The 22,032-nt window shown below is 45.2% G+C and overlaps 1 protein-coding gene across 5 annotated transcripts in view; it reads right to left on the bottom strand.

Annotated features, from left to right (window-relative positions):
* The window catches only part of PRPSAP1 (phosphoribosyl pyrophosphate synthetase associated protein 1), a 40,450-nt gene extending 19,231 nt beyond the window's left edge, over positions 1 to 21,219 (bottom strand). Inside the window, exons 1-4 of one of the 5 annotated variants that reach the window (XM_050919382.1) lie at positions 21,122 to 21,219; positions 19,783 to 19,894; positions 6,648 to 6,700; positions 4,256 to 4,322 (exon numbers count right to left, since the gene is read on the bottom strand). In XM_050919382.1, the coding sequence (XP_050775339.1) occupies positions 4,256 to 4,322; positions 6,648 to 6,700; positions 19,783 to 19,865 (203 nt within the window). In that variant the 5' untranslated portion in view covers positions 19,866 to 19,894; positions 21,122 to 21,219. The other 4 variants (XM_050919381.1, XM_050919383.1, XM_050919384.1 and 1 more) reach the window with 4 other exon arrangements.
* Positions 21,220 to 22,032: the final 813 nt, after the last annotated feature.

Genomic DNA, 22,032 nt, shown 5'->3' with positions numbered 1-22,032 from the left:
TGAACACCAGGGCACCGTCCCTGAGAGTACTGCGACCAAGAGTTGTCAAAGTGACATTCCATTCAACTTCTGATTTGTTTCTTGCTTGTCAAGTGTTACACAACGAACTAGACCCATTTCTTTATCTTCATTATTTCCCTCATCCTCTGGAAATGAACCCTCATTTGTGTTTCTTCGTGAACATTCTGAGCGTTTGTTAGCCTGCTGGCTCCATCAGCCTGCATATACAATGGTACTTAGACACAAGAAAGCTTTGTTTGCTATGAAACACCCAGCCAAGAATTATATAAAACAACCCCCTGCGTCTCAGAACGGCAAACTAACAAAGAACCATTTATTTCCTTCAGTGGCATAGTCATGTCAGTGGGGCTGGGAGGTGAGAGAAAGATGCTTTCTTTTTAAAAGCTGTTTACAGGTCCCTTTGGAATTTCTGTTTTATACCACCTTCTCTTGAATTATACTTTTACATCACAGGAAAAAAAAAAAACACACAGATGAGGGTTGAGTACCACTGATTTTGAAGGCTTCCATGACAGTAGCTAGGTTCTCCTTTTCAGGAACCCCCCCCCATATATGACAAACATAACAGAACTGAGGAAGGAGAAGAGAAACTACTGTGGTGAGTATATCATTTAGTAGATTGCACGAAAGCAATAGACTTCACAGGGCTTGTCACCTTTGCCTCCTTATGTCTGTGCCATCCCTGCTTTCTGGAGGAAGTGCTGCACTACTACTTATTCCCTAAGGGCCTGCACCAAAGTTGTTCAACAAACTGTATTACCCCTGGATTTTCTGATTATTACCCTGAATCATATTTCTGCACTCAGCTCTTACACCTTAGCCTACACACCTTCTCCTGAATGGCCTCTCTGAAGCTAAACCGTTTCCCCGATTACAGTCTATTTTATCTTTCACCGTTATTCCTGCAGTCTGGAGCCTTTGTGAATTTCACAAAGAAAGGTTGGAAAATCACAAAGAGTTATTTATTCCAGTGGTCTGTGATGGGGTGTGCATCCCACACAAGACCTGACGGGGTTAAGGTGGGACAACTAACTGCATAGGCTGCACCTGGAGGAGGAGCCAGGGCACGATAAAGAGGATGTTCAGCTGCACAGGAACAAGAGGGCCTGTATAAAGCCCAATAGCTGAGAGGAAAAGGGGGCTGCAGAGAGAGAGGGTGCAGTCACTAGGGTGAAAGGCGGCAAAGTAGGAAGCAGCCCAGGGATATAGCAGCAAGGCTTAAGATTACAACAAGCAGTCAAGGTCTGTGCAGAGTCCCTAGGCTGGAATGCAGTGTAAACGGCAGGCCTGGCTTCCCCCGCCAGACACTGGAGAAGGGGCAGTGAAAGGGAAGACTGTCTGGGACAATGGATCTCAAGAGACTTTGAGAACGCAGCCTGTCCTGGAAAGGAAAATTATAGGGACCTGACTAGTGAGCGAAGCCACGAAGCAGGACAAGTTGCATCCCAAAAGCACAAAACACAGAGTGACAGAGTACAACTGCAAAAAGGGGTGTCAGCCTGCCAGAGCTAATCCCCAGATGCAGCCAGAAGGAGGCGCTCCAGGGGTGGGCAGAGCACCCAGTGACATGACAACTGGCTCAACAGAAGAGAGATTCTACTATGCAACACTCCTGGAGCCTGGCAGCTCATTCCATTCACACTCCACTACCTTCACCTTAGCTTCTGGTATCTCAATTTATTATCAACTCTTCCATCTTTACTACTTACAGGATGATCCCATAGTATTTGAACAATATTTTAATATCAAGTTCTGTGCTGCTGAGGAGTCTGTCAAGATGAGAAGTTGCTAAACAATAATCCATTCGCTTCCGCTCCTCACACTCCTGCTTGGCAGACTTAAAATCCACTGCAGAATGGAGACAACGTTCAGCTTGTCCTCTCTAAGCAATGCAGCGAAGCACACGTGAAGCTGAATAAAGAACCTTGTCTGCATCACAGTGGCTGCTCATTTGGAGGACAAGCCCTTTCAACACTCATTCAAAGATAAAAGAGCAGAGATTTTTTACACAGGAATGATCAAGTTCAGTCTAAGGAAGGACAAAATTCTTGACAAGTTGACAACAGTTAGTAAAATGTTTGTTTTCTCTCCTAAGTTACTGCCTGCTCAAAATTTTGAGTTGTCATTTCCCTGACTAAAATCCCTCATCTGGCTCAGATTTACATCATTAGCAGTGTTTGCCCAACACCCCCATCCTACTAGCAGGTTTTGATCCTGCTGGGGAAAAATAGTGGGTCTGGTTAATCAATCAGGGAGGAGACTCATTTCCTCACTGGTATGTAAGTGATGTGAGAATGGCTTTTCTGGGAATAGACTAAGGTATAGGCTGAATAGTTTTGAGAAAGGAACCCTCAGAGCAGCCAGCCCTGGGAAAAAGATTCAAGCTGATCTTCTGTTGTCATTGATATTTTTTATTAATGAAGCCACGCCTTAGGAAGGGGAGGAGTTTGGACTTGTTTAGTACATGGACTGTGTTTGCAAAGCAGACTGGAAAAGGCTTCTGCTCATAAGATGTTCCACCATCAATTTGTTCTTAAGCGCTGGTGAGCAATGCAACAACAGAATGTGCAACTTGGGGAAAAGCCCTGAAAGCACATGAGTTTTTTCACTTTGCTAGGCAATAACAATGCAATATTCACCTCTGGTAATTTTGCATCTTTAAGAATAGTATGAGACCTAGCTGCAACTACTGTTTTTAATACTCCAGCACTGATTTTCACTGACTGCACTAACCACTTGGCAAGAAACCAGCAATGAGTGCACACCTTCAAACTCAGCTCTTTGAGACACTTCACTATTCACCTATTCTACCGGAATCAAGCAAGATTCTCAGGGTAGTGGATGGTATTCTAAGCCCACCATGACTTTCAGTATTTCTTTGCCCTCCTAACCCAAAGCCAGTATAGTCCAACCTAGAGAACAAGTAGACCCACCTGAGGAGGAATGCCCAAAGCACAGGTGGGCAAACTCTTTGGTACGAGGGCCACATCTGGGTATGAAAATTGTATGGCAGGCCATAAATGCTCACAAAATTGGGGGCTGGGGTGTGGGAGGGATTGAGGGCACCGGCTGAGGGTGCAGGCTCGGGGGAGAGGGAGTCAGAAACAAGTTCAGTGTGCGGGAGGGAGCTCTGGGCTGGGGCAGAGGGTTGGGGTTGGGGGGAAATAAAGGCTCCAGCTGGCAGTGTGGGCTCTTAGGTGCAGGAGGGTGAGACCAAGGGGGTCTGGGGACAGGAGGGGGATCAGGGCTGGGCAGGGGGTTGGGGAGCTGGAGAGGGTAAGGTGCACAGGCTCCAGACAGTGCTTACCTCAAGCAGCTCCAGGAAGCAGCGGCATGTCCCCCCACCAGTTCCTATGGAGCGGAGGTGTGGCCAGGCAGCTCTGTGCACAGCCCTGTCCGCAGGCACCACCCTTGCAGCTCCCATCGGCTGCCAATGGGAGCTCCAGGGGCGGCACTTGGGGTGGGGGCAGCATGCAGAGCCCCCGGGCTGCCCCTATGCGTAGGAACCAGAGGGGGGGACATGCTGCTGCTTCTGGGAGCTGCACAGAGTAGGGGCAAGCCCTGAACCCCACAACCCGGCAGCAGCTCGAAGGCTGGATTAAAACGTCTAAAGGGCCAGATGCAGCCCCCGGGCCGTAGTTTGCCCACCCCTCCTCTAAGGCCTACCTAAGAGCCAGAATGGAATGGTACAGTAGTGTGGAAGTACAGGAAGCAGTCAGAGCTTCAACATTAATTCAGCTTCACATCATTACAATCAAAAGGAAAGGAAATAGAAACTCAACCTGTAATGAAAGCAACAGCCCCTATTGTTGCTAGCTCTGCTGCTTGGTAATTGGAAGGCAGAGGAAATTATATATCCTGAAATGGAAGTGCCAATCAAAGTCACTGAGCAAGAGAGTCTGCAAGGACAACATAGCACAGAACAGACAAGTTTTCATTCACAGCCATCAGTTTTATTTGCTGTTGCCTGAAGTGGCACACTTAGCCTATCCGATGAAAAGCTTCTCAGCTGATTGTGGTACAATCAACTGATCCACTGGGAATTTTGACAGCAAAACACCACCCTCCCAACAGAAATGGACATCAAGGCAGCAGCACTGGTAAAAACACACTATTATTGTAGCAAGTAGATACGAAACCTCAGAACAAATCTACTGAGCTGGAAATTCAAAGCACACTCCAGTGGATAGGATCCTCATGATCACATATTTAAATTAAGCCAGAAAGCACCTACCTGGGTATTGTCTGTATAATGAAGATATCTTGGCCCCGGACAGATTCTTTTATTTCAACTCTTGTCTCTGAAGATGACAGAAAATAGTCAGCCCTACGCTGTTGCTTGGGAATGAAGCAGATAACACAGCATATTAATAGCAACTTTTTCCAGCAGGTCAGGAATAGGGGTCAGATAAAGCAACGGAGTTTTAAAACCCACCCTATCTAGACAGAGAAAATTTACATATCAGATCACAAACAAGTGAGCCGGCTAGATTTTCCAGAAGGTTGCACTCAGAAACCAAGGAGTTTGCATGATGTAGCATTGAGATATTAATTACATCCCATTGTAACTACAAACAGAGGGAGAATTGGGCTGAACTGCAATAACTTTACATGGGGGGTGGGGGGAAGGCAGAGAATTACTCAACTCTACAGGTTGTTGCACCTCCAAAGAAGCATAAAGCTGTCCGGAGATTTTCTATTTCCTTTCTCTTGCTGATGATAGCTGTCAACACCACATTCAGTGAACAAACAAATATCAAACATGTAACAGCCCATAGCATTTTATGAACAGAGGAATAAGCCCTTCTATATCTTAGGGCGAGGTCAGCGCTGTACTTACAGGCTAGTACACAATAACATACTTTGAATTCTGCACTGCATCTTTTGTCTGGCTTTTGAAGCAAACAGACACTCTCCCTCAATTGGAGAGAGAGAGAGTTTCAGGTCAGACATCAAAGTCTCCACTTAAGCCATCTCTCCCTTGCCTCTCAAATTTCAAGTTACAATACGCCAACTAGTGAACCAGCTCTGCAAGGCAGAACAATACTACTAGGGTATGAAGACTTTTCAAGCACTCTTTTTCCATACATTCATGATAAGAGGCTTAAGTTGATGGGAAGGGGAGAGAAAGATGGGGACGGTTTAGCCGGTTGCAAAATTTAAAGTCCAATAATTTGGGCAATTGTGCCAACTTAAAGGGATTTAGCTCAAAAAATTAATGATTTGCAGTGCAGTGATGAAGGATGAATCTGCACCCTGAAGCAAATGTCCCAATTTAAAGGTTGTATCACAGTAAACTCAAAAGACAGCGAGCATAAGCCAAGACTCATGCAGAAAGAGCCAGTCACCATAAGTTACAATGGCAGCCTGCACAGATGAAGAGCAAAACCTGAACGCACAAGGAGTTATGGATGATGCTCTATAACTGTATACAGGCAGCAACTAAAATCTCAATAGCTTAAAATATCCATATTTTGACTGCTCAGGACTGAATGAGCACCCAGTGATGATAACATCCTCTTGGGGCAGTTCAGTGCAAAACTGGCTGAACGTTCCTCACTGTTGTGGCAAAATAAGCAAGCCAACAGACACGCTGCCAGGTCTTATTGCTGACATATAAAACATTTATTGTCCTAGGACTGGAGGTACTTATAATAGTGTACATCATTCTATGTACCACAAGGCAACTAAGATCAGCTGGATGGTCCGTGCTCTATTTCAACCTGGTTTGGACCAGCCTCCCTAACATGTAAGGAATTCTTCAGATGGGATCCTTTCTGTAACTGTCAGAGTCCCTCGCAAGTTTTGAAACTCACTGTACAGACTTCCACTTCAATCATTCCTCCTGTTTCTACTTACTCCTCTGTGCAAATGGCAGTGGAGAATTGAAATGCTAAACTGCAGCTAGGCCACTGAGCTCTTTTTTTGGCTAATAAACACATTTGTTTCAACAAATCACTCAGACAGCTGAAGACCGGTGCTCAAGTACATTTAAATAAGAGATAAAGTTGAACAGGGTTCAAAAAAAAAAAAAAAACTAGATAAGTTCATGGAGGATAGGCCCATCAATGGCTATTAGCCAGGATGGGCACAGATACAAAACCATGCTCTAAAGCATTCCTAGTGCCTAGACTCTATTTTTCCAGAAGCTGGGAATGGGCAAAAGGGGATGGATCACTTGATCATTACCTGTTCTGTTCATTCCCTCTGGGGCACCTGGCATTGGCCACTGTGGGAAGACAAGATCCTGGGCTAAATGGACCATTGGTCTCAACCAGTATGGCCATTCATATGTAACTTCTAGGGCCTTCTTTGAGTAACTCTTTGAATTTGCATTCTCTCTAGACTGGGATGACAGCCCTGGTCGAGAGATCACTCAGTCTTTTATAGATGGGGAAACTGAGGCATGGACCAATTTATTGACTTGCCTAAGATCAGACAGGAAGTTTAGCAGAGGCAGGAACAGGAATGATCTCCTGACTTAAAAACACAAGATCGTCCTTTTCCCTATAATGTTTCTGTTACCCTGGTCTCTTATTACACAAATTTTGTTAGCAGATTTACCACTAGTTAATTTCTAAATGTAGTAGTGAGACAGGCTTGCAAGCACAGTAACACTGACTCACCTCCATTGGTTTCCTGGTACACTGCAGATTTTCCCAACTCAACACCAAGACGCCTGATAAAAAGGGGGGAGGAGAAGGTTAAAAATAGATTAAATTGGTTTGTTTTCTAAAGCATTGGTGTTCTGAGGTATTCAATGGCTCACCATATGAAGTTTAGCCTTATACAACACAGTATCAAATAAAAATTACAGCATGTGTAAATCATTTATCCAATTATCAAATGGAGAATTTAGTACAAAAATGCAAGCTGCAATGTTCAGTCTAAGACTTATTCATTTTAAATGCCATGTGTATTAAATGTGACTTTCAAAGCTCTTTACTTGTGAAGGTATTAAAAAAAGGTCATACAAATTATCTAGTCTCTTCATGAATGCTACCATCACTCACCTGTCAAGTAACTTGTTTACTTTAATGTTATATATAGTATGGTAGGAGGCAGAAGCAGTGCTGGGGCAGACTAATGATATAGCAAGAACAGTCAGTCTTTTCAGATTTATCAGATGCTATATCACCAATGGTACAGAATGAAGTGTACTCTCAGTCAGAAAACACACATTTTAAAATGAAATGGGACAGAACCCAAATGACTGCATACATTCCTTATTACTGACCTAGTATACTTGCCCCAACAGCACGTAAGATTAATACCCACACTGGAGTCTATGAAAAAACCCAGAGCTAGGAGATTTCAATCTCAGAGTAGAACTGTACATTGAGTTTATGTGCTTCTTCACAATACATTAACACACTTAAAAACTCACCCCACAGACCCATCTTCCCTTGCCATCCTTTCAGGGTCCCACTCATCTGTTTGGATTGGTTTCATTTTCAAATCAAGTTTTCTGATTTTTCAGATTACTTTTTACATTTTTCTATGTCAAATACGTAAAACTAAAACCATCCATTAGCAAGAAGTCAATTAAAGGCATCTATTTTTTATGTACAGATACACAGAATACAAAACATAACTGTTAGAATTCTACTTACTGTTATATACTAAAGATCCTTTTAACAAGCCTCTTAGGGGTATGTCGACACTGCAGTAAAAGACCTGTGGCTGGCCTAGGCCAGCTGGCTCAGGCTGTGGGGCTATAAAACTGGAGTGTAGATGTTCGGGCTTGGGCTGGAGCCCAGGCCCTGGCACCCTCCCCATGTCTTAGAGCCTGGGCTCCAGCCCAAACTCAAATGTCTACACTGCAATTTTACAGCCTCACAGCTAGGGTGACCAGATGTCCCAATTTTATAGGGACAGTCCCAATTTTGGGGTCTTTTTCTTATATAGGCTCCTATTACCCCCCACCCCCATCCTGATTTTTCACATTTGCTGTCTGGTCACCCTACTCACAGCCCGAGACAGCTAACCCAAACCAGCAGCTGCTGTATGGCAGGTTTTTATTGCAGTGCAGACATACCCTTAAAAGACCATTGTTTTATGAAGTAGGTTTCATTACACTGTGTGTGTATTTAACATATTTCCAAATTAATTTGCTGAATTTAAAATGTAATTATACTAGAAGATAATTTGTTTAAAAGGTATCTTATTACAGGTGTAATTCATCCAGAATGCTCAGCTAAGATATCTCAATGACACATAGAGGCTCTGTTCTGCACAAGTGTGTGTTTCAGCTCAGCTGAGTCACAGGGTAGTTAGATTGAGCCCCAAATATTCATGGCCTTTTCAGGCTTTTCAGTGAAAAGGATTATTCCTTTTACAACACCAGTTGTAGTTTGTGTCTAATAAATACATTCTTTTAATACAAGTTTTCCTGTTAGTTTCATGGATTTTTACATAAATACAAAATATGTAGGCACATACATAAATACTGCAGTGAGGAAAGAAACTTCAAAATAAAGCTTATTTTTGAGAACACAGCTATTTTCATGCTTGTGTCACAAGCCTGTTCTAGCCACAATTTTTTATTGCCAATGGCCTATAGCCAAAAAAAAGATACCATAATTAGCTGTGTAGGATGAGGTGCTGGTGGTGAAGCGCAGCGATGGTCAGGGCCAGCTCCAGCTTTTTTGCTACCTCAAGCGGCGATTGAGCTGCTGCCGAAGTGCACTCAAAAGGAAGACAGGGAGTGAAGGACCCGCCACCAAATTGCCGAAGACTGAAGGAGGACCAGTTGAGCTGCCTCTGAAGTGCCGCTGCTGCCCCGACCCAGACATGCTGCCCCAAACAACGGACGGACTGCTGCCCCTTTCTATTGGCAGCCCCAGCCACCTGCTTCCTTCGCTGGTGCCTGGGGCCGGCCCTGGTGATGGTGCAGACATTCATTTACAAGGTGCTCAAGTGTCAAAAAATGGCTTACTCTTCAAAAGGTCACATAACTAGATATGTACTGAAAAGGAGCTGGTGACTAGGATACTGTGGTTTTTGCCTATTCTGTGGGTATTATTTGGATTTTAAATTGATGCCTGCATTGGGCAAAATGGAGTTCTGTTTACTGTCTCATTTGAAAGACAACACTAGGTGGTACTATCGGTCTATGGTATTATGAAAGGGTAGAAAAGGAAGGTGAACGTCTCCAGTTTTTATTACTCCCTGGGGTCCACACGTATTGTTATTATATTGCTTTTCAACCACGCATATTGAAGTACTTTACAAAGGAAGATATCCCTTATCCCTATTTTACAGATTGGGAAACTGAGGCAGAGAGTTTACGTAACTTTTCCATTGCACTCTTAGTACTTGTCAGCAGCAGAACCAGGAACAGAATCCAGAGATGAATCCCAGTTCTGTGTCCTATCCAGTAGGGCATGCTAACTGCTTAAGAGTGCAGGCAGACAAGACATAGGCCCCAACTCCTAGCGGAAGAAACACAGCAGCCTGCAGTGACCTAGCAAAGTTTGTCAACCAATAAAAAGGTAGCTCCCTTCTAAGTATCACTGCTTCAACCCAAAGCTGGCAGATTGCTATGCACAACCAAGCTCTGATAAACCTGAATGGAGAGCTGTCAGGCTGTCTCAGCAAATGCAAGTCCTTCAGTTGAATGGCCTGTAGAGCATTTGCTTCCATTTTGTAGCCTGATGAGATTCTGCAGCCCTCCTGACGACAAAACCAGAAACTTAAAACCATGGAAGTTTGGCCTGCTACTGAGAGATTCAACTCAAAATCGAGAGAACAAAAAAACAAAAAACCCCAAAGCACTGGAAAAAAGATGCCTAAAAATGTGAGCTCTTTCTTCCATGAGTGCACAGAAATTCACACAACCAGTTTTTGGAGATGCATGAATTCCGACTTCACAAACAGGCAATTTATTCTGCTTTCTCCATTTGGAAAAGGTGTTCTGCTAAAGAGACGGTCACCCAGACACCTGTAGCCAACCACTGATCTAAGGATAATGAGCAATCTAAGCATACGGAAAGCCTTTAAAATACTTTAGCTGGAAAGATCTTAGCAAAATGCCATTTGGAAGGTGGCAGATTCAACACTGCATAGTGTAAGATAAATAAAGAGAAGGTTTGCAATGCTTTGAGAGGTTGCACTGGCCAGAGCCCAGTTACGCAGAGCAGGACACAAGAGCCTGATGCTTCAGAATTAATAGAGCAGACGATGCAAGCTAGGTTCTGTGCTACCGAAATAAAAGGCTAAAAGGCAGCAAGTTAGCTCCCTGAACAAGTGAAGGCCAGAGAGTCACATTTCAGTGTAACTGAACTGGTGCAGCTCAGGTTTAGCTAACAGGACAAGAGAAAGTAAAAGTATTGAGAACATATTTGTGGATACTGTCATCAGCCCACAAACCTCAAAGCACTGACTGCTCAGAAACGCTGAAGAAGGCAAGAGTTGCATTTCAAGTTACCTTTTTTTAATACATGGAATATTATTTGTACAGCGTTTTCTCAGTAGACAGACACCTGATCTGCAGTGAGGGTGTACAGAGCCCATCAACCAATGGTTTCATAAAATCCAGACAGTTTAGGCAGATTGAGGCCTTGATATCAACTCAGTTTAAGTAATAAGGTACTCTATGTTAGTTTAAGTGTTTTTACAAAATCAATATAACTCCTTTGTGCAGAATCAGTTTCTGCACACTTGTGTAGCTAGTCTTCAGCTCTGTCCTAAAAGGATGCTGATAACAGCCTTGACTAGATCAGAGTTCTATAGTTGCTTGTTTACCGCTTTAAAGGCAGTGGGGCAAGGGTGATGTCAGACTCCCTCTGGAGAGGACTGAATTCCACAGAATTACTTATTATCATTTATGTCAACAGGAGGTTTGCACAAAGGTCCAGGGTAGAATATGGCCTTACGGAATAAAAACTTATACAACTCTAACCCGATATAACACGACTCGATATAACATGAATTCAGATATAATGCAGTAAAGCAGCTCTCCGGGGCGGGGGAGGGCTGCATACTCTGGCGGATCAAAGCAAGTTTGATATAATGCAGTTTCATCTATACTGCAGTAAGATTTTTTGGCTCCTGAGGACAGCGTTATATCGGGGTACAGGTGTAGTTAGAGAGACAAGATGGGAGAAGCAATATCTTTTATTGGACCAACTTGTGTTACTGAGATAGACAAGTTTCTGAGTTTATACAGAGCTCTTCTTCAGGCCTGGGAAACATGCTGTGTCACAGCTAAATACAAAGAACATAAGAATGGCCCTACTGGGTCAGACCAATGGTCCATCTAGCCCAGTATCCTGTCTACCGACAGTGGCCAATGCCAGGTACCCCAGAGGGAGTGAACCTAACAGGTAATGATCAAGTGATCTCTCTCCTGCCATCCATCCCCACCCTCTGACAGACAGAGGCTAAGGACACCCTTCCTTACCCATCCTGGCTAATAGCCATGAATACACTTAACCTCCATGAATTTATCTGGTTCTCTTGTAAATGCTGTTATAGTCCTAGCCTTCACAACCTCCTCAGGCAAGGAGTTCCACAAGTTGACTATGTGCTGTGTGAAGAAGAACTTCCTTTTATTTGTTTCAAACTTGCTGCCCATTCATTTCATTTGGTGGCCCCTAGTTCTTGTATTATGAGAATAAGTAAATAACTTTTCCTTATCTACTTTCTCCACATCACTCATGATTTTATACACCTCTATTATATCCCCCCCTTAGTCTCCTATTTTCCAAGCTGAAAAGTCCTAGCCTCTTTAATCTCTCCTCACACGGGACCCGTTCCAAACCCCTAATCATTTTAGTTGCCCTTCTCTGCACCTTTTCTAGTGCCAGCATAACCAACTGTTTAGCATAAGTAGATAATATATTTTAAGGGACCATTCAAGGTGAAGTAGCCCATTAACACCCCTCCAGTCATAAGGGGGAAAGGCACCTGGAGGTGCAGCATTGTTGAGGTCCCAGAGACGCAAGCATGAGCCTGAACATCTACACCACAATTTTACAGTCCCCATAGCCCAAGCCAGCTGACACAAGACAGACATGGTGTTTAATTGCAGTGTAAATGCTACAGTAAGGTCCTGTTAACTCCATGACAAGATGGTACCAAATCCCCCCCATCTACAATTTTGTGACTGCAACCCCTACTTTTGGTGGGAATGTGAATTTATTCCAATACTCTGGATTACCCTCCATTCTCATCTCATCCTCGACAGCTCAGAATTGAAAATATTCATTGACGTAAAGTTGTTATTTTCAAGAATGGGCTTCTTCGCTATGCTGTGCAGGTGGCCTGGCTCCATTTCCGAGGCATCAGCTCTCCCAGTGTTATCCAGGTTACCTGTCTCACAGCTTCCCTCCCCAGATGTGTCAGGGAAGCAAGAATCTTGTAGCCAGCATCAGCAGCTCACCTCCCTGGGTCCCTGCCTTGGTTGCTGAACTGCTCTCTAAGCAATTCAACTCATCAGCCTACAATCCTAGCTCCCAAATTCTTGGCTATAAGGTGAACCTCTGCTGCTTGGCTCCATGGAATAGTGCAGGGAGCATGCACTAATCCAGTTAACCCCACCTTGTGCTGGAAGATGGAGAACAGCTCCCAGAAAGGCGGACACACAAAACAAGATGTTAGATGCCTGGGTACAGCAAAATGGCAAATTCTACAACAAAGATACTGATCTTTGTGGCACTGTAGGAAAATGTTGAATTCCACAGCCAAAGTATCATGGAGTTCATGGAGCACAGACTGAGACAGAATGTGGCAGTTCACACCTCTCAGCTGTTTCAGGCCTTTTCCAAACTCAGGCAGATGTCACCATATTGGTTTATGCTAGGTTCACATTTGAGGCTTTTGTTTTGTTTTTAAAGTGAGAGCTGAGATTCTGGAGTACAACTCTACAGCATGGGGTGAATTCTGCAGCACTGCAGAATACACCTTTCCCTTTCTTTCTAGATTAAACTGAAGATATTTTAAACTAACAGCATTGTGGGCTCCTGTCCACACATTTCCTACAATCTGTCATTTTTAATCTGTCGAGTCCTACTTACAATTCAGATTTTAAACTCTTTCAGGCAGGGGTTGTATCTGTCTCCTGTGAAGCACCTCGCACAATTCTGTGCCCTAAGAAACAATAACGACGGAGAGAAGACAATACAGCCTCTGCTTGATGTTACTTCATCTATATGACAGGCAAAACAATACAGAGTCTTACCACCAGCAACAGGTTAAAGTTTGGGAGTTTTCTTCATTTTTTATAATTAGGTGTACAAAGACTCTTCATAGATGAGTTAGCATGGGGAGGATTATACCTCCAGCATAGAGGCCATGGCTACACTGGAGAGTTGCAGCGCTGGTGGTGGGTTTACAGCGCTGCAACTTAGTAACTGTCCACACCTGCAAGGCACATCCAGCGCTGCAACTCCCTGGCTGCAGTGCTGGCTGTACACCTAGTCTGCTTGGGGTATAATGATTGCAGCGCTGCTCCGCAGGTGTGGCCAACAAAAGCGCTGTAATTGCCTCCAGGGTATTAGGAGGTATCCCAGAATGCCTGTTCACAACAAACCGGCTCCGGAGCTGCTTATCTAAAAACCAAACACAGCTCCTGTTTGCTGGAGAAGAGGCAGGGGAATTGCTTTGGAATGTTCACAGCTGTTTGATTGAGTAGAGAAGCCACAGGGCAGAGGGGGAGGGGGGAGTCCGTGCTGGAGCTCGGAGTGCATAATTTGCATTTAGTGAATAAGAGAGGGGTGGGGGAAAGGGCTCGAAACTTTTAAAATGATTGCAGGTTGGTGATGTGTATGTTCCAGTACTTAGAACTTGCAAGGCAGGGAGCTGACACAGTGTCACCTCCAAAAATCCACTCTCTCTCCCCCACGCTCCCTCTCACCCCCCTCTTTTGAAAAGCACGTTGCAGCCACTTGAACGCTGGGATAGCTGCCCACAGTGCACCACTCCCAACAGCACTGCAAATGCTGCCAATGTGGCCACACTGCAGCACTGGTAGCTGTCAGTGTGGCCACACTGCAGCGCTTTCCCTACACAGCTGTACGAAGACAGCTGTAATTCCCAGCGCTGCACACCTGCAAGTGTAGCCATACCCTTACTTCCTCCACTCTATGACAGACACCAAATGCACATGCAAAATTATCTCCACATAATTTACATTCAAGCCTCAATGTAAATCAGGATTTAACATTGAAATTAAAGAGAAAATGCTGTTTATATTTGCAGCTGAAACCTCCTAACCAGAATATAATTTCATCCTCACATTGACCTCCTGGTCACAACACCTTTTCATTAGCCTCTACTCAATGAGACACCAAAAAAAGGCCACAGTTTGTTCAAAATTGCCTGGAGTGCTACAGATTGTAGACTATGCTTGGGCTGACTGAATGGGAGTGACTGTGCCCTATGATCAGGATGGCAGAGGGCAAAGAAATCCATAGCCGGGCCATGAGTTGCCTGCTGTAAAACTTCTAAATACAGTCTACAGTCAGCCATTCTTTCTAGTGCAACAGCAACCCTGCAACAAGTAGCCTGATTTCTCTTGATTTTGAATGGGTGAAAGGGGAAAGAAACAGTAGATACTTTTCCTACTATACACACAGAGATTAGGTTTCATGCGATCAGTTCACATATCTGAGTAAGTCCTATTATCTCAAGGATACAAACTTGGCTTTTCCCCCCTCACATAACTAGAGCCCTGCAAATTCACAGATATCTGCTTTATATCTGCAGATGCAGATGTATTGTTTACCATCTTTGCGGATTGAATCCAATTATTTTTTTAATCCATGTAGGGCTCTAGCACAGCAGTTCTTAATGAGGGGTTGTTTCAGGGAGTCCTCCTGCAGTGCTCCAGCCCCACCCCTGCACCAGGGCTCCAGGCTTCTGCCTCACGGGGCCCATGGACCCCCTGAAACCACTGATGCCCGGTTGAGAGCAGCAGTTCTCAAACTTCATTGCACCGCAACCCTCTTCTGACAAAAAAAATTACTGCATGACCCCAGGAGAGGGGGGACCGAAGCCTGAGCCCACCCAAGCCCTGCCACCCCGGGCTATGGGGCCAAAGCCCAAAGGTTTCAGCCCCTGGTGGAGGGCCTATAAACGCCCCACCGCCCTGGGCAGTGGGGCTGGGCTTTGGCCCCATGCCTCAGGCTTCAGCCCTGGCACCCAGCAAGACTAATGTCAGTCCTGGTGACCCCATTAAAACAGGTTCGTGACCCACTTTGGGGTCCCAAACCACAATTTGAGAACCGCTGCTCTAGAGGGTGCTGGTGCGGATCCAAATTTTTGTATCCCCACAGGGCTCTATACAACTGCAAACTTGAAAGAAGCTAAGCACCTGCAACTTCCACTCCAATCATCCAAAGCTGCAGGTGCTCAGCACCTCTCAGGATGAAGCCTCATAGGCATCATTTGTTCTAGTCAGGATGATAATCAAACAGTTGAACCATTAGCATATGTTATGCAGATTCTCCCTTGCCCTTTCCAGTCTATTACTCATGAGTGCAGTTCCCCTAATGTGAGAGAGAAAGCAAGCAAAGAAGCATTATGCAAAATAAATTCCTGTTTGGTAAGGCTACTAACTCCATCCAAATCACCCAGAAACTCCCTCTCAAGATGCCTCAAAACCCTATACTCCAGGCTGTGCAGTGACATTCCAGCAAAGAACAACGCTGCATTCATTTTACTTTCTTTCCTGACACTGTCTGCCATCCTTCAGTTAGCAGTTTACCTCCTTTTGTCCTAGGTCGCCAATGCAGTTTCATTACCGTCCTGCAGTGAGTCTTCATGTTCTAGCCTGAAGGAGACTGGGTACTGTTCCCCACTCCTCCTACTCTGGGACAAATAAAGACAGATGGTACACAGAGGCCAGGGAACATGAAACTAGCAGCCCTGTGGGTCTGTAGTCTGATTCCTCCACATCATGCACTCTTCTGCTTTAGTCTTCTCCAAGAGATCCCTATAAGGAGGGCTGGACACAGCTTTTTTCTGGAACCCAATAGTACTGCCTTCTTCTTCAGCTAAAGAGAGCTGCTCACTAGCTAGGAGCACTTCTCTGGTTTAACGGGGCTGCGTACAGGGCTCACTATGATCACACAAAGATCAGAACTCCCATTTTTAATCCTATCCTTATTAGTCCATTCTGTTTATGCTCACAATTGTCTTTCTGTCTTTAGATCCCCATCATTTGCCATACTTAGAGCCAAATGAATGCTTATCTATACACACACACACGCCTGCAGCATGCACAGGGTTAATAGTAGTCCTCATTCCAGAACACACTGGCATTCTCATGCATTTCGTAGGCATTAGCAGACTTCAACTCCTCCTCTCAGCTAAAAAAGTGATGAGTGGTACATAGCATTTGTATCCTCTGCATGAAATACATTCTGCAATCAGAGAACAAGATCCAAGTGCATCTGTGGTGCTCCTATATTTAAATTGTTTTGTTGGTAGACCAGATGTTATTACCTCTGAATGCAGTGCCCACTAGAACTGCAATGGTCAAGGAACCATCTGTCTCTTAGAAACATCGGTATTTTCCAAAGGAGGCTTATAATCAGGCTACACAGGTCCTCCTAGCTACAATGTGACACACAAGCCATCAGCCCAGGAAAAGGATTTACAAAAAAATAAACCTAACAGTAAAAAAAATACAAGTTTATCTGAGATGCAAGCGAGTGTATACGGTAGCTTGGGTGGAGGAGGGGGAAAGGGCAGAATTGTACTGCTGTAACTGAAGTGTCTGTTGTTTAAAAAGGAAGTTTTGCAATATATTAAGTCATTCATGATATAGCATATGCTTATCTCCAGCACTGTCAAACGTAAGCCAATCAAAAGGTATGGAAATTCAAAGTTAAAACTAAATCTGTCATTTACGCACTCATCATACATTAGCAATGTAGGTGTCAGTAGCAGAGGATCTTAAAACTTTAAACTTGCTAGGAGTGCATAAAGTGGGTATTTGAACCTTGAGAGTTTCATTCTTGGGAGAATACAAAAGCCAGATGCTTAACATTTAATCTTTTGAAATATTCCACACATTCTCTAAACTGCAAGAGAGTAGGAGTGGAAGAGTTAAAACAGAGACCCTAAGGTTAATATTTGCAGGTTAAATACAGCTTAATTTGTAGTTTAGGTACTGAAATCCCCTAACAGATTTAAAGGCATATTTCACCACATTTCCAAAGTTCACTTACCTCCTGCTTTCAACAGCTGCAATGTGCAGACTCCACATTCTTCCCAGCCCATCTACCCTCCCTCCCATCCAAGTCCAACTTTAATTGCTGGCTCTCATTTAGTGTGATAGATAATCCAGCATGATAATCAATTCTGCTGGGCTCATTCTCTGCACAAATGAAGAGTGACAGAGCTTGCATATGGGGAGTACATTTAAGTCATTCTTTCTTAATATTGCGTGTTGTTTTAAAGTTCTTTTAAATCTTATTCTAAAGGGTCACCAAAAAAAACTTTAAAGAAAACACACAATATTAGATGACAAACTCACCCTTATAAGCCTGCTCCAACCCTATTCAAAGGTGCAACTGACATCCCCAGTAGACTGCCTGCTGGGATATCATACTGAGTGGGAAGCCATCTTTTGCAACCTGAAAAAACAAGGTAAATGTTATAAGTACAACTGAAGTGGTCCCACGACCCACTGGGGGAAGTCAGTACACAATACTTGCAAATTGCCTTTGAAAATTATTACTTAACTGCAACAGACCTTTGCCATTTCTAACTAGTCTGAGCCTATTTCCTCCCAGGGTTACCTATATGTTTTGGGATTGTCACTTTGAACAACAAATGCATGTAAGAATATTGACTTAACACCATCAATAGCTCAACCTTCGTAATTTAATACAGTTAGGCTGAGGCACAAAAGGAGGGGGCTTTTTTCCCCCAAAATGTCACTGGAAGCCATCCAGTGGATTATGGTTACATATTCTCTGGGGGGCAGCTATGTTCCTATATGCAAGGATGAAGTTCCAGACATCTTTAAATCTTCACATCCATCTCTGCCTGATCATATAAGATAGGAAAGCCAATGAAAGTGAACTTGGTAAGTGTGTGCTACACACACAGTTATGCTTCCTGACCTCTGGAAGCCATAATCCTGCAAAGGTGAATGGTCCTATATTATCCCCAGCTACATCTTTCAGCGGAAGCTGAGTCATAAAAAAAGCCCAAAGAACTGGTGAACCAAGGTCAGCGTTTATTATCTAAATACTGAAGACTTTGGAAGCTGCTTCCCCACCCTAGAGGAGCTGTTTGCAGAATACTAAGTTGAAAAAAGAGAGAGATTTTTAAGATAACAGAATAGGCAAAGGTAAAAGCACGATACATTTGTTGCAGTAAACTAAAGTTTGTAAGGATAAAAAATATTCAAAACCTTTATACTCAGAATTGTATAGCTATGTGCTTGAGAATATTAGAAACAGTTTTGTGGAACGCAAATAAAGCATTTCACCTTTTTCTTTTAAAAAAGATACACTCCACCTACAAATACACAAGCCAACATCTCCACCCTCCCCTGGAACACCCAAGATCACTGACCCCAAACACACCACACATTCAGCTTAAAGGAGATTATCTGTGTTAAGTACAGGACAAGGTTTACTTAACAAGCTAGACAAGCCATTCAACTAGCCAAGCTGTCTCTGTCAGTACTTCAAGTTCATAGCACACCTGCATTTGCCAATATCTCTGTGTTATATATCCCCTAGAGATAAGGTGCCTCTGTGCATTAGTGAAGACACTATTACTGAAAAACAAGCACTGGGTCCCACCACCCAATTCTTGAGTTTGTTAAAAATTGTGGAACGGAACCTAAGAGTAAGTGGAGAAGAGACCAAAACCAGTTTGATGATGACAGCTGCACCCTGCTCAACTTTAAACAAATACCCACTCCTTAGGAAAGCCACTTTGATATCAGAAAAGCACCCATGCGCTGTGCCCTATTTCAAACCAACTTAACAAAAAGTGAATGACAGAAGAAGAGTACAAATGTGTGTTACATTTTATAAACGAGTCATATTCAAGAGCACATTTTGTAGCTAGGTTTTGATAAGCTTCTAAATATCCCAGCAAACAGGACTTAAAAATATTTCTCCACTAAATCAAGACCAAACTCCATCTAGAAAGTGGGCTTAAGGAATAAGCACACACCTGTCCTTAAACTGGCAGTGTTTTTTTGGTAGCCTGTTCCACTCCTACTAAAAATTGGGTGTATCGGACTTTTTATTAGCATACACTCCAGTGTCCTACTGGGTTTAATAAAGAAATAGGAATGAGCTCAGAGCACACTGCTCATTCGAGTAAATGCGGAAGCTTTCAAATAGCAAAATCATATTTATGCATCTAAAAAAAGAATTCAGTAGATTTTTTTTAAAAGCATCCCCCAAACCAGTTACGTACATCACTAATTTCAAGTAAGTCTACACAAGAGTCTCAGTATTTCTCTGCTACAGTCCAACCTTTTTGCAGCAGGGTGATAGGAACCTGAAAGTGAAATTAACTACAATGAGTTAAACCAACTGGTCTACTTTCCTTATTTAAACTTAGTTGCCAACAGTCAGCATCAACAAGGCAAACTAAAATTCGATTTTTTAAATGAACGCAGTTTTAATCATGGAAGGAGGAGTTAGTAACATAGTTAAGGAAGGGATTTTTTGTAATATGATTTTTAATAGGATGTCCTCTTGAACTAATTTGAAGCAAGCCTCTCCCAACTAATGGCGAGCACTTGGGGGAAAAGAAACAAAGTTGAAATAGGAGACTTACTCTGTGATCGTCTTTGCCAGCTCGGTGCAGGCTGCTGTGGAATTCGCCGAGAAGACCCGGTAGCCACTTTTGGCTGCATTCATTGCCAAGGAATCATGCAAACCCCTTGGAGCTCGAAAGTGAGAAAAAACAGATTTGTAAGGCAACAACAGCTTTCTTGGCATCCTTTCCCACCTCTCAACTGCTATCACCGCCCCTTAGGCGGTGGGAGGGGAGATGGGGGAGTCCTCAGCAAGCGAGGATCTCCATAGCCCACTGCTCCTGACGTATAAAAGAAAAGAACAAAATAAAATAAAAAAAAAAGCAGCAGTTGCAGCAGGCTCGGATGGCCACCTGGCAGGCTCCAAAGGGAGTTCAAACAGGGACCAGTCAGCCCCGGATTAACTCTTTGTCCACTGCCCCTAAAACCCGCCACCTGTGGGAGAAGGAGGAATTCCTGCCTGAACATACAGGGGCCAAACAACACGCGGGGAGCAGCCGAAAGCGCGGCCTTTCGCTTCTAGTCTGGGTGTGTGGGTGGGCCGGGCTGGGCTGGGCTGGGCATCTAGGGATCAAACAGGACACGGGAGGGGGGAGAGGAGAAAACAGCCACCCGAGGGACAGGCTGCAGGGTGAGGGGTTCGCAAAGGAGCAGCTCCCGGGGGTTTAAATCCAAGTTACAGGGCAAGAGCGGGAGACGCTGCGTCCCCTGGGGCGAGCTCGGAGAAGCCGATGCAAGGGAGGGGAGGGAGCACGTTTAAACACGGGGGGGGGGGGGAGGGAATCTCAGGCGAGACAGCTGAGGAGCCCCGGACAATAGAGGCCAAGGGACCGGGGGGGGGAGAGGATACGGCCCTAGGGAGCAGGGGACCACAAACAGCCGCCAAAGCCTGGGCAGGAGAGAAGACCCCCCCCCCGATAAGAAAGGGGCAGGGAGTGGGGCTAAGAGGCGCCACGAGATGAGGCGCCACTTAGGCCGCTGGGGGAGGGGGGCAATAGGGCGGCGGCCCCTAGGCCGGGGGCAGTAAGGGGAGGGTCCTAGGGAGACCTGGGGGCCGTAAGGGGGAGGGGCCCCTAGGCTCAGGGGGGCTGCCGAGGGGCAGTCAGGCGAGTGAGTCCCTTCAAGATCAGACTGGGAGGGTCCCCTCAGGCAGATCCGGCGCTGCTGCCGCTGCCGCCGCCCCGCGAGCCCGTCCCGCCGCCGCCTGGAGAATCACGTCCGACCCAGACTCACTGCGCGCGCCCGCCCGCTCCCCCTCAGCGCCAACTTGCTGGCACGATCACTGAGCTGCCAGGCTAGAGCGCCACCCCACTTCGGCGGCTATTTTCTAATTAGACCTCCAGCCCTTCCTCTTCCTACCCCCTTCCGCGCAGCCATCTTGAGTGAGGGCATTAAACTAGTATAGATAGCGATGGAGGTGGACCCCGGTTATCCGTCAGTTGACCGCTCCCTCAGGAGGGGATAAGATAGGAAGAAGCCTAGGCTGAGTTCCACCTCCGGGCGGCGCAGTTGGGGCTGTTTATTTGCCCGCCCTGTGGTTATGGCTTCGCTTCCCGGAACCAAGATGGCCGCCGGGCTGGAGGCTCAATGGAAAGGAGAGAGCAGGCGCTCTGTAACCACGCTCACCGCAGCCTCTATGGTAGAGGGAGCGGGCTGTGGGAGAGGGGGCGGGGCGGGGCCGGGCCGGGTGTCCCAGGATGGGCGGGACCGTCTGCAGACTGTGCAGAGGCGCTTGTGAGGGGTTAGGGTAACAGGGAGGGGGACCTTGCTGGGGTCCCTGGTTCTCAGTGCCCTCGTGCCCTGGCTGGGAGCTTCCCTTTCCACTAACACTGCCCGTCGGTGGGACTGGCCTGAGACCCACCAAACTCATCACCCCCCCACCAAAGAGCCGCCTGGCAGGGATGTATGTGCCCTGGTCCTGCATTGGATTGGAACCAGCAACACTGAAGGGAGAGGACAGGCTCCTCATCCCACCCTCCATCCTCTTGGGAAACATACCAGCCCAGATCCCCTCTAGAAAACTTACTCCCACCTCGGCGATCGCCGTAAAGATCCACTCCCGCACCCTGGCGTGAGACTGAGTGACACAAAATCTCCCTGGGCGCCTGTAGCAGAAGGAAGAATGGCAGGAAATAAAGCCCTGTACAAAGAGAATGTTCAGCCTTTCACGAAAAGTATTGTGCAAGGCTTCCCTGTCTTATCTAGTCCCATCCCCTTTGTTTTAAAAATTGTGTTTGTACTAGCTGCTCCCAGTTATGAACTGTCCCAAA

Source organism: Gopherus flavomarginatus, chromosome 12 (assembly GCF_025201925.1).
Source record: "Gopherus flavomarginatus isolate rGopFla2 chromosome 12, rGopFla2.mat.asm, whole genome shotgun sequence".
Classification (NCBI taxonomy): domain Eukaryota; kingdom Metazoa; phylum Chordata; order Testudines; family Testudinidae; genus Gopherus; species Gopherus flavomarginatus.
Note: the sequence above shows the minus strand (reverse complement) of the source record. Positions and strands in the feature narration are given on the sequence as shown.